The 13,414-nt window shown below is 39.3% G+C and overlaps 2 protein-coding genes across 18 annotated transcripts in view; one reads left to right on the forward strand and one right to left on the reverse strand.

Annotated features, from left to right (window-relative positions):
* insc (INSC spindle orientation adaptor protein) overlaps positions 1-1,850 on the forward strand; it is a 36,646-nt gene extending 34,796 nt beyond the window's left edge. For all 11 annotated transcript variants that reach the window (XM_073943463.1, XM_073943455.1, XM_073943460.1 and 8 more), the window contains one exon: positions 749-1,850. In XM_073943463.1, coding sequence (XP_073799564.1) covers positions 749-877 — 129 coding nt within the window. In that variant the 3' untranslated portion in view covers positions 878-1,850. The remainder of the gene's footprint in view (positions 1-748) is intronic.
* A 2,718-nt stretch (positions 1,851-4,568) lies between these two features.
* The window catches only part of zgc:113516, a 55,837-nt gene continuing 46,991 nt past the window's right edge, over positions 4,569-13,414 (reverse strand). For 4 of the 7 annotated variants that reach the window (XM_073942039.1, XM_073942035.1, XM_073942033.1 and 1 more), the window contains 3 exons: positions 13,275-13,378; positions 12,694-12,815; positions 12,479-12,621 (listed from right to left, as the gene is read on the reverse strand). Coding sequence is in view for 3 of the 7 variants with exons in the window: in XM_073942047.1 (XP_073798148.1) it covers positions 5,216-5,285; positions 5,514-5,587; positions 6,664-6,824; positions 6,903-6,986; positions 7,239-7,387; positions 8,054-8,197; positions 8,286-8,548; positions 8,764-8,919 (1,101 nt within the window). In the remaining 4 variants the exon portion in view is untranslated. 7 annotated transcript variants of the gene reach the window in all.

The following is a 13,414-nucleotide window of genomic DNA, read 5'->3' on the forward strand; positions in this document are numbered from 1 at the left end:
AGGGAACAGAGCACACAAGAATCAGGTGAGCACAATCACAATAACCCAAACAAACACGACAGCATGGCGATTGAAAACAGTGATGAACTGCCACAAAGCCAAGCAGAAGAGCAGATCTGCCCTGCGCCCCAGCTTTTACAAGGCCGTCTGAAGCGTAAGCGGTTTCGCTTTCTCTCTTGTGCTCGCTGCGCATCTATATTTAAAATAAGAAACTTGAGCTGATTATAATAACGTGTGTGTGTGTGTGTGTGTGTGTGTGTGTGTGTGTGATTATTGAAGTGCTTCTGACATACGATCCTTTCAGAAATGGACAAACTCAAGAGTGAAGCGCAATAAAAACAAAGTAGGCTATTATGATTGATCTGCAGCTATAATCATGTTGATGAAAGGTTGGTGATGAACATTAATACAGTATTGATGCGTATAAAGCGTCTGTGTTGTGAGAAGTGCTGCTCATATGATATACGAGTGACCCGTACAGCTTTACTGTAGACATTTTCTTAAACGGGAATGACCCGACTGAAACTGTTGTACACCACACACACCACTGGTACCCGTCTAGCAGTGGAAATGCAAGCCTGATGAAGGTTGAGGAAAAGGGTCACACCAACCTAACCAGCACATTGTTTTTCAGCAGGGTTGCTATATAAAAAGTGCACTTCCTGTTTTGAGAGTTTCTGATGAGATTTGTAGAATATGTGCTGTAGGTTCATCTCTCTCTCTCTCTCTCTCCTGTGAACCTTTGCAGGCTGCTTTGAGGAGGCTTGCGGCTGAATGCCCTGACAGCATCGGACCCTCAGACCATCAACAACTGATCAAGCCCAGACTGGTGGACTCATTCCTGTTGTGCTCCAACATGGAGGAAAGCTTTGTTTGAGACTTACTAAACTAAAAAGGAGCATTTTTGCAGTTTTTCCATGTGTTTGTTACCAAAAGAAACCCCATTACCTGTCCTGTATGTGCTCTGACGAAACTCACAGCCAACAGGAGGACAATCAACATGAACCATCGACTAACATTCCAGTCAAGCTTTGACATGTTTTAATTTCAGGAAGGATTTTGAAAAACTTAGAACTGAAGTAAATCAAAAACTCATGAATCAAGAATCAGACAGATTTTTCAATCAGACCCTGTTTTATTCCTTATCCATACACTAAACCAGTGTGAAGGGGATAGAAACGGGACACCATTACACACACACACACACACACACACACACACACACACACACACACACACACACACACACACACACACGTCATCATATCCTCACTAGCGCAGATTGTCCCCAACTCCTACACCTCCAAGCAAAAGAGAATTGGGACAGCACACCTCTTCACGTGATCTGAGGGGAACGGCGAGGGCTAAGGGTTAGACATGGGATCTGGTCTAAATGTAACTAACATTTGACATGTATTATTGTATATATTTCCTATTCAGATGAATGTAAAGGGATGTTTAATATCATATCTGAGGTTCTGTCTAAATAATGCATTGAGGGATTAATCAAATAACCATGTTGTAAATGAAGAAAAGCTCAGCTAGGTCAATGCCATTGCTTCCTAAAGTGTGGGTCTCATTCCACCATGTGCTCAGTAGTGTGAAGACAGTACAGATCTGTGGTTGCAGTAATGAGTGGATGGAGGTTAACCCTTGCCAAATGCCTGCACCTCTGAATCCACAGCAGAACACTGAATTTACATCCTGTAACATCCCAAAATATCAGATTATCTGCTATAGGAAAGTGTCTATTCTGCATCACAGAGCTGCTCAGTGTCTATATTCTGCTCTGATGATCTGATTAATAAAAAAAACTGACGATACAATAAAACAGCATCACTGAAATATTAGACTGAATAATTCAAACTGTCATTCACTTAAACCGGGACTTTACCAGGGTTTAATTTACCTTTACAATATCTATTTGTGTTATTTATTTAAGCTTTTTATTAGCAGCAGAGGTGTACAGAGTAGCTGAAAACCATACATAAGTACAGATACCTTACTGCAAACATTACTCCATTACAAGTCACCTATATCAATAACACTAGAGTAAAAGTATTAAAGTATCCGATTTTAAAAGAACTTGAGTATTTTACTCGTACTGAATGCAGACTCAAACACCAAGAAAGGTTTTATTTCCTAATATAGAAATTAAATTGAACACCTCAATCTTTCTATATGGGGGAACAAAATAGATAAAAAAAGTCTGTCAAACTCAAAATGTTCAAAAAAGACAAATAAAATAAATAAATAAAAAAAGTAAAGAATTGAGGGCTGACTTTCATGTATTCACCTCAGTCTTGAAGGAGTCTTAAACTTCAGTTGATTGTGATGTCTTCTGTATTAAAATTAAACAGGAGCAGTGTTTTCAACTTGGTAAACTAGATATAAATTCAATGACAAATACATCACAAACTCACAGCTAAATGCACCTGATGCAAAATGTGTAATTTCAGTAATACCTTGTTTCACGCTGCACCAAAACATTAAGCTAAACCAGTCGTCATGTCACAGTGGTTTCTGCCATATCAGTAACTGTATTAAATTCACATTAAATTAACATTAAATAGACTCACTTTAATGCGTTTCCTAAAATTTGACGATAAATTCTTAAAAGCACTTATTTTCGTGGTTCATAAACAAAGTAGAGCCTGTAAGAGCCATTCTGCATATCGGCAAATGACAACATTTCTATCAGATAAGGCTCTGGATGGTCATCAGTGCTGCCACTGCTTAATGTGCCGACTTCAGCTTCATCATCGGCTGCAGCCATGTTGCTGATTAAACACCTGGAATTAGCAGGGCTGCTGCTGGCCAAAAGGGTGCCCTATGCGAAACTTTACTGTGGTTCATCCACAGAGGAACTAAATCACACAGACATATTTAAACATGTATTTATTAATTAATTTATATACATAAATATGCATATAAACTCAATTATACTTAAACATTCAAATATTTACATTACAAATTAATAGTTCACATCAAAATAAACACTGACATGTGTTCTGCAGAAATATTCCTAATTTTAAACATTTACAAAAGATAAGGAATAAAACTCTGTACCTGTAGATATGGACGCTCCCCAGTGCTGCATGCTGTCATACCTGTGCAGCTGCTGATGCCTCTGGAGCAGTGCTGGTCAATCCAATTCATCTTGTGACAGCTTTAAACCTGCATCACCTGTACAATACAGAAGAAATGAGTCATTTAAAGGAAAAACTCATGACAAACCATTAAAACAATAGGCTAATAAAGCACTCTTCATAATGTTTAAACTACAACCAACATGTAGATTTAACTTGCACTATAATCTATGGTGACAGAAACTGACCCCTGCTCTCAATAAATCAAAGACATTTGTGGTTTTTATAAATTAGTGTATTTTTAAACAAAAAAACATTAACATTCAGAAAAAAATGATCATTAATGAATTCATGCAATAAAATGATTTCTGGCCTGTGGCGTACAGTAATTTCCCTTATTTTATATTATTGATCTTTCAGAAATCACAGAATGAGTCAGTTTAGTTATTTCATATATTAATGTACAAAACTGAAAAACCGCCCTATTAAACACATTCATCCACTGATGTAAAGACTAAAGAGACTTTACTGTCACTGCAGTGAAACAAGCAATAACAGCAGCAGCAATAATCATATAGAAATAGAGAAAACAATAAAATGATAACTGCAAAGAATTATATAATATAGAATTATAAATTATACAACTATATAATAAATATTACATACAGTTGAATTATAGTGCAGGTCATGTGTATGTACAGTAGCTGGTGTGCAAACAGAATTGTAAACTACTGCACAAGTTAATAAAATAGAGTTTGTATTTATCAGCAACACAGGGTAAAGGGGAAACTCAGTCACGGAGCATGTCCAGTCATAGTTTAAAGCACAATGCACAGCAGCAAAGCAAGAAACTGAACGTGAACAACAACAAGGCAGATTTGGTGGAGTTGAGGAGAAGATTAAACGTTATCCTCACTAATTTACTTAAACAGCCAAAAATATGTTTTCCAGATTCATGGATGTTACCTGAAAGTGATGCAGGCGACTCATCTAGTTCTCGTTTCCTCTTCTTGGCTCCAGACTCTTGTTGTTTTTCACAGGTAGAGCTGCAACTTGACTTGCATCAATAATAATTATATACTGCAAGCAGCCACAAAGAGAAGTGGACCCAACGCTGCTATGCATGTACACGGAAAATATTACATTACAGGTTTGCTTTTTGAGTCAGTCATAAAATAAATTTTTAAAATGTATTTAACAACATGTTGAGCCCTACACAGCATGCATACTCTGCGTATAGGGAGCGGCGGTACTGGCAAGCTGCTAATTAACGTTTACGTGATTTAGCGGATGAATAGCACAGTATCTTCAGCATCCTGTAGATGGCGATATCGCCTCGTCCGCCCAACAAAATCAGCCGTGGTAGATAACGATGCCGATGTGTCACGCAAAATCTCAATGTAACAAGTAACGGTAAGCGTCTGTTCAAATGTAGTGGAGTAAAGAGTGCAGATATTCAATCAAAAATGTAGTCGAGTAGAAGTTGCTTATATTTTTAATACTCAGCACAAGTACAAAGTAGCCAAAAACACTTGAGTAAAGTAATGAGGTCCATTTACTCAAGTTCTTCACACCACAGATTAGCAGCAGCAGCAACAAGATTCCAGTTTAGAGTTAGGCTGGCTCAGTGGTTAGCACTGTCGCCTCACTACCCGAAAGACATCCACTGTGTAAAACATGCTGGAATAGTCGGCGGTTCATTCTGCTGTGGCCACCCCTGATAAATAATGGACCAAGCTGAAGGAAATGAATTAATTTAGAGTTGGTAAAAGTTTCGGTATTTACAGGCAGGGGGAAGTTTAGATGTGGCCATGGAACAAATGTCTGAGAAGCACAGAGCTGGTCTAAGTGTATGAGAGAGATGTAGATTCCTGATAATAAGATCACTCTGAAACACGCTTACACAAGAACAACTGAGAAATAAATTAAGAGTCAAATAATCATCTGATACTGTCTGAGGAAGAATTAAGACTCGGTATGTTGAATAGTGTAGTTCAAGTGACAAGCTTCCCTGTGCACTCAACACAAATCTGTGATCACGGTCCATCCTTAAACTGAGCTGATGAAGATTGTGTGGCATTATAATGGACAGAGTCTGCAGAACCAGCACGGCGCTTGTAGAAGCATCATGGAGGTGTCAATCCACAGAACTCTCGCTTCTTCTCAAAGTAGTAGTTGAATCGGGCCCTGGCATATCTAAGACAGACACAGAGAGAAAATGTAAATATTGAGTTTCTTAAAAGCACAATCCTTCATGAACCACAGCTGCGTTTACTAAGAGAAGTACACTAGTGAGGAAGGCAATTCACCTCTGTGTTATGACCTCTGCTAACAGATTCAGCAGAGAATGATCCGGCTTTTACAACTGCTCTATTCCTGTTTCACAGATTAAATTAGATATTTGGAAAAAAGCAAGTGACACACCTTTGGAAATCAAAGTCAATAGTGGAATGTTTTGCCTGGAGCAGAGCCCATAGACACCAGAACAAATGAGCCACCTGGAAAGAACGCAGAGGAGAGACACAGATTAAGATTGAGATGATCTGAAAGGTCCTGATCTAACCCTAACCATGCTGCTGGAATCAGGCATGCCAAGCACAGAAAGCAGAACACACAGAACACTGAGCCTGAACATCTGCTTCCTCACTCATTCAGGCCTCTGCCGTCTCCATGAATGAGCTGATGGACAGAATCTGCTGTTGGCCTGTTCTGCTGCTGGAGAGCTTCTGTCCTGCATATTCAGCTCACAACCTTATTAAACACTTCTGATCCAGCTGATCATGCTCTTACTAGGCATACTAGAAGCCTCCAGACAGGGGTGTTGAGGACCAGCATTAGGACCCTGGTTTCTAAAATCATCGGACACACTGTGCTCAATATGTTAGAGCAGGGGTGGCCAACCCTGTTCCTGGAGATCTCCCTTCATGCAGATTTCATTTGCTACCCGTATCAAACACACCTGCCTGTAATGATCACCTGGTGTTCAGGTCCTGATTAATTGGTTCAGGTGTGTTTGATATGGGTAGCAACTGAAATCTGCAGGAAGGGAGATCTCCAGGAACAGGGTTGGCCACCCCTGTGTGTTAGAGCCACAGATCTGCTGAACGGTCAACAAGGAATATCTGTCCTCCAGTTGCCGATACGTGGCTCTGGACGTGTGTAATGTATCTGTCCTGTGTTTGCCTTTTAGAAAGATGGGAAGGATCTATCGCTGCTCTGCTTAATCTAGATCATCAGTATTTCTGACAGATAATCCCTGGAGCATCAACTCAATCCCGCAAATCAGAACTGCTGTCACCAAAACCTCAGCACACAGCATGGCACATCCATCATAACCCAAATAGACACGAGCTGTGCACGAAAAGACCACAACATCTACACATTGCAGCATTAGTGGTGATCTGCAGAGTCATCTGAAGACTTCCATTGCTGCTCGAGTACACCTGTACTGCTGAACATGGCCACATCATAAACGAGCTGTTGGAGAAATGCTGATAAATCTACAGACGGCTTCCTAAGTGTTCTTCTGAAATAACAGGAAACTCAAGACTCCCAGCCTCCCACAAACACTCACCAAGGAGAACTGACAGACTTGTTCATAAAGCTCCTGGACCTCTGTCTGGGTCACTGCAGAATCTCCAGTGCTGCACCGCTTGAAGCTCTCCAGGTAAGCAGAGAGCCAATCAAACTGAAGCTCGTCACTAGGGTACAGGCTGGAGTCCACATTATCGATACCTCAAAGACAAAAGATCATTTAGAGAGGGAAAATAAAACTTTAAAGTCCAGTTTTTGTTAATATGAACTTTTTTTTACCTGCAAACTCATTGAAATGGTTCCCAATATCATACGCTTGATAATTAAAATCTGCATATTCATAGTCAATGAATTTTACTGCACCTACAGAAAAAAGAATCTGATAAATAAATGCATTAGTGAAAACACAGGATGAGTGTGACAGACAATACCAGAGACGCTTATACTGCAATGGCCATGAGTGTGTAAATCCCCCGGTTTAAGCATTGAGCACACTTAATCTGTCCAGTAAATGCACCAGACAGCGGTATACTGCTGCCATGAGCTCTTTACTAAACTCAGCTCTATCGTATGCTGAAAATCTCAGTTAAACTGTCTTACACTTAATTATTTTACCTTCTTCTTGATTATAGATGACGTTTTTAGTCAGTAGGTCATTATGGCACAGCACTACTGGCGAGTTGATGCGGGCCAGATGACTCTTCAGCTCCTCCATCTCTCGCATGATGATTTCTAGACTCGGTGTCTCTCCATCAGCACTGGACCTACAGGAGAAGACACGTGCAGGAGTAAACAGGCAGAACTGTGCTGCATATTACTGTCAGAGGAATGCAAACCATGTCTCTGCTGCTGATTTAGTCACGCATCTGATGTTTTCTAAAGGTGTTTTGAAGGTAAAAGACTGTATTATTTTCATTAATATACTAACTACAAATAGATATCCTAACTACCCATATATCCAACTACCCATCTTCAGCACCTCACTGACGTCATTTAGTATAATGTTCAGTTAGAATATGATCAAGCATGCTAGCAGCTATTCTTGCAATAGCGTTTCACATTAAACAAGTAAAATCAGGGTTTAATCTGAGATTATTCATCCATTCTTCAGTCGGTAGACTGTTCAACACACTGTTCCTTCATTTATATCACAAATAATGACAAGTGGTGCTCGCTGCAGAGCCATTTGAGGAGAGGTGAGCTCCAGAGAGGGGGAGCTTAAGCTTGAGCTCCACCTTTTTTGCACTTCTTCTACGAGTGATGTCACTGGGGGTAGGGTTAGGGGTGGGGTTGGTGTACGCATTAAAACAGCTTACAGGAGGAGGAGCGACAGCTCATGCTCCCCCTCTCTGGAGCTCACCTCTCCTCAAATGGCTCTGCAGCGAGCACCCTCTCAATAATGATGGTGCAAGTCTCTGGAGGTGTCCAACCTCTGCTGTTCAGGATCATCAGCACTTTGGAGAAGATTCAGGAACTGGGATAATCTAGACCACAACACTGGGGTCACGGCTGAACGCGCTCCGCTGTCTCCAGACTTGATTGAATGGATTTTCCCCATTTCAGTTGCAATCAATCTGCAGTCAATGAAAAACGTTTCAGTTTAGTGTAATGAAGCACCAAAACATGAACTTCAACTGAGAGGCAAACGCTGTTTGAGCAGACCTGTACACAGACGGTTGATGGAGCAGCGTGTCGTCCAGCACGACTCCTCTGACAAACTCATAGCAGATCCCGTTGTTGAAACTGCAGTAGAGTTGCGGGCCGCAGCCGTGTTTATGAAGCACTCGAAACATCTCCATCTCCTTTTCTCGATCCATGAAAAGCTCAGTCATCTGCCCATAAACTCTCACGAGTAGAACGGGATCTCGGGTCATGGAGCCCACGTAGCAGCCCATTAACTGGTTTGTGATGCCTTCAGTGAAAACCTGGTGTAAATGTCAGAACTGTGTAGAGTGAAAATATTATGTGCAGCGTTCTGGATTATTGTCACTTAAAGCAACAACTGATGGATAAGACTCGGTGTAAAGCACATCAATCATAACAGGATGTCTTTTAGAAAACAACATGGACCCAACTATAAACCGCTCGCCTGATATTCAGCTCTGAAAGGTCCAGTTTCTCATATTGAGCATCAACTTGCCTTGATCTGAATGTCGTCTGGTTTCCACTCCGGCCTGAGTTTCTGTAGTAGTTCTGATATGCCATGGCGAGGGCTGCGTTCGTCAACACTGAGATCCAAGTGTAATCTCCTGTGATGATGATGATGTCCATCATTTGGATCTCTCTCGATTTCCATACTTGTCTTTCTTTTTACAGCTCCCCAGCTCAGGTAATCCAGATCAGCACAGGCGAGCTCTTGGTTTAGAGCTTGTCAGCATGAAGATCTGATCTCGGTTGTGTATCGTGTCAGGTGGACTCTTGGTCGCAGGACCCCTCTATGTGTTCAGTGACTCAGCAAAGCTGTACATTTATCAAAGTGCAATGTTCTTGTGGGCATCTTCAGTGCTTAGTTAGTGTGGAGTTTACTCATTAACCCAAACAAGCAAATCTAAAGAGAAAACACTCAATGTGGAATTCAAGAGACTATCTATCTATCTATCTATCTATCTATCTATCTATCTCACTGAAAAAGTGTTGCATGCAAAACTGTTGCAATGAATTTGTTGAATTTAAACAAACAAATTACATTTGATGATGTTCAACTTAATTTGTTTAAATTCAGCCCAAATAAATTGTTTTCAACCACTTAACGTAAACGATTTGAGTAAATCCAAGGAATCATCTTTGACAATTTTTTTCAGTGTATCTATGTGGGGCAGTCATAGATTAGTTGGTGTGAGTACTTTATAGTTGATTAGTAATTTACAGTAGTTTATAATTGGTTGCCTGTGATTAATTTCTCGAAGTAGTAAATATTACAGCAGTGGTTTTCTAGATTAAATAACATTTAATTGATGAAATATATATTTTTTAGCTTTATATATATATATATAAATAAATTAGACGCGATAACTTGCTTTTTTCAGTTTCTAAATGTGACTAAATCAGTGACCCTTTAATAAACTCCAGCCTATGCAGTGGGCAATGTTTTTATTAAATGAATAAATAAATGCAAAATCCAATATAAATAATAAAATAAAATACTAATAAAAATGTTAATCAACGGTCTTTCATTGTGCCTTGAATCCATTTTACCAGCAATAATACAGAGAACAAACAGATTTGATTTGTGGGTGCAACTACAACACACACACACACACACACACACACACACACACACACTCTGTTCATAAACACTGACATGTTCAGAATCTGTGCATCAAAAAGAATATGAATAGTCTTTACAAACTACAGATCAGTATTAGGCTACAACCTTCAAGCCGCCATTACAGCGAGCTTTTTTTATTGAAAAGCTTATTATGAATATTTAAGTACACAGTGGAGCACACACTTATCATAATAACAGGACACATCTATCATTCCTGTACATCGCGGTTTATTTTGGCAGGTAAGGGGAAACTGAACAGTCATGAAGCACATTTAGACCAGCGACACAAGAGTGTTGAATTATGGATGGTTATTCAGATGTTTACGTCACCGCTTCTTTCGAAGGCCTGTAGTTTACATTGTTTACTGTTATGTACATGCAAACAGGCAAAAAGCAACACTTACTTAGCTGAAAACAGTTTCAAGCAGAACATCTTCAATACAAATTTAATCTTTCGTTTCAGTTTAATATTATGTGTTTTATTTTTCGATTAATGTGGTTTAATCAAAACAGTGAACTATAAATGTTTAAGAGCTTAACTAGTAAATATTTGTTTTGCGTAATGTCAAATGTTCAGGTTATTAACACTGTGGCGATCTGACTGGGTAGGGGTGACAGCTTATGCATTTATAAGTAAAATAAAATACACAATTATAAAGTCAGAGCTACACAGGATATACTAGCAGTACAAGAACCCGTCATAGAGCTAAAGACGAACATAAACTAAACAGACTAACCCAGTTTGAATTGCAGTCTAATATTACTCAGTTTGGTCTCCTTAAAATCTCAAAATAAGAACAACACTTTATACAGATTTTACAACAACAATTTAAACCACTCTAATACACATAAATTCAACAATCAAATGCACAAAACAACAACAACAAAAATAAAAAAATGAGGTCCCTCTGTCTACTTGAAATTAATTTGACCAAATCACAAGGATTAAACCACTTATTCACATCAAAACATTAGAAGAGGATTACATTCAGTACAGTCACACAGAGATTCAATATAAACGACTCAAACACTTCAATGATTCCTGCAGTTCAACTAATTTCAAACACTTCAATGATTCACCCAGTTCAAACACTTCAATGATTCACCCAGTTCAAACACTTCAATGATTCACTCAGTTCAAACACTTCAATGATTCACTCAGTTCAAACACTTCAATGATTCACTCAGTTCAAACAATTCAATGATTCACTCAGTTCAAACACTTCAATGATTCACTCAGTTCAAACACTTCAATGATTCACTCAGTTCAAACACTTCAATGATTCACTCAGTTCAAACACTTCAATGATTCACTCAGTTCAAACACTTCAATGATTCACTTGGTTCTTATGCGCCGTGAAACCGGAGTTAGCCTTTTGTGAAGGTGTCAGGTGTTTAGTTTTGAAAGTCGACAAAACTAAAGTTTATATAATATGATGATACTTTCACCAAGCATGTCTATAAAGCAGAAAGGAGGGATAAAGAGTCAGAGAGGTAAGACATCATAACATTATTTCTTGGCCATAATTCGGGTCTAAGAGAACAGATAATTCTATAACACACATTTTTTTATTCTATAGAATTGTCAAATAATAGGCTATTCATGCAAAAGGTTCCCTAAGTGATCTTAGCTTATCACTGTTACATTGTTTTCCAGTAAAATTTAGGATTGATGTCTGTTATTAATTTAGAATAATAATTGTGTAATAATATTAACAATATTATTTATTTAGAAGAAATTTAAGTTAATTTTTTTATTTATTGAAAAATAAATGTAACTATTTAAGGAGGGTGGGTATATGGGGTGGTTCGCCCATCTAAACTAGAACCACCACTGCCCTCCCTGATCGTCATTGACCGCGCGCGCGCGCACACACACGCACGCACGCACGCACGCACGCACGCAATAGACAGTAATGGCCATGTAATATTTACCTTAAGGTACATCAATAGAAGCTGCATTAATAAAGTGGCTCAAAAAGGGATATAGATAAATGATATTATTACGGTCTGTATAGTGAGTGTGTGTATATAGTAATGCCTTGTTCAGTTTGTTCACTTGTTTGTTTTATTATTTGACTCATTCTCAATTAATTTTAGACATGGCATATACTGTATGCTGTACAATAAACGTATGTGAAAAATAAGTTAAGTTATTTCTATATATGAGAAGTGTTTTTAAACTAAATATTGATTTTTATTTGGTTTGCACATGTACTTGCTGAATTGAGATATTGTAAGACTAATTAATTAAAGAATTAAAATCACATTATTTAAATTTACCAGAAAAAAATAAATAACATTACACTGAATTCATTTTTTTGTGTGTGCCACCCCTCTTCTGGCCACCCCTATGAAAATGTTCTGGGGTCGCCACTGCAGATTAGAGGACGCTGAGAATACAAACAAGAACCACAAAACACTTAACGGGAGTGTTTGATTAATTATTACGTTACTTACCTTACATTCAAGACATGAAAGCCTCGTCCATCTTCGCTTTCCATACACCCAGTTGTGTTGGGATTGTGTCTGCAGACTCTGTTTGCAGACACGCTTTGTGGAGGGGGAACCGGAATTCCAGAAGGGAACAGAATCGACTGCTACATTGATCCAGGGGCAGGCAGAAACACAACCACAATACTGGTCAGAGCTGGTCCCATACAACCACAACGAAACCACAGACCAGCTCCAGGCAGCCAGCAGACAGTCAAAAGGTGTAAACAGTCCAATCTGCAAAGGAGAATAAGAGAATAAAAACACTTAGAATTAAGCATAGAGCAAAACAAGAGTTTGCAAGAGTACCAGTGCTGAGAGAAGCAAACGCGCGTGTGGAAACCAGCTTCAGGTGCAGCGTAATCAGAGCCAGCCCTGGGCTTGTAGACATGAGCTGGACTAGAGAGACCTCTGCTGGCCGGTGAGGGGAACTGCTAGCACAAAGACAATCAAGCAGTGAGAGAAGTTTTACACTAAAGAATTTATAATAATTCCTTAATTAATCGGAGTAATTGTTTGTTACAAATCTGGCAGCACCTCCCACTCCTCAACAGCAGAGCCATGAACATTCAATGTTCCTATATTTATACATTCAGAAGAAACTATTCAGATTTGCTCTGGTGCATTTTAGTTGATCTAACATGATGCCAGCTTACAGTGTGACAAAGTTATGTTCATGCACTGACATACTTAACTGTAAAACAACGACAAAACACTGCTAAACTGGTCTTTAGTGCCTGCTCACATCTGTTTTCTCAATAGGAGGAACAGCCGGTTACCATCAGCTCAATGAGAAATAAAGTGTTGAACCAAATGAAAAAGCATCAACTGCAGCCCATCATGTTATTGGCCAAGATGACAGCCATATCAGCCTGGAACTGCAACCTTACCTCATGACTGAGCATCAGGCCAGCAGGTTAAGCACAGCTCTCCACTCCCAGAAGAGAGTCTGCAGATCAGTGACCAGGGCAAAGCTTCTCTACCAGCTGCAGGGCTGTCAGAAACAGACAGACACACGGAATTATGGGGT

This window comes from Danio rerio, chromosome 25, assembly GCF_049306965.1.
Source record: "Danio rerio strain Tuebingen ecotype United States chromosome 25, GRCz12tu, whole genome shotgun sequence".
In the NCBI taxonomy this organism is placed as follows: domain Eukaryota; kingdom Metazoa; phylum Chordata; class Actinopteri; order Cypriniformes; family Danionidae; genus Danio; species Danio rerio.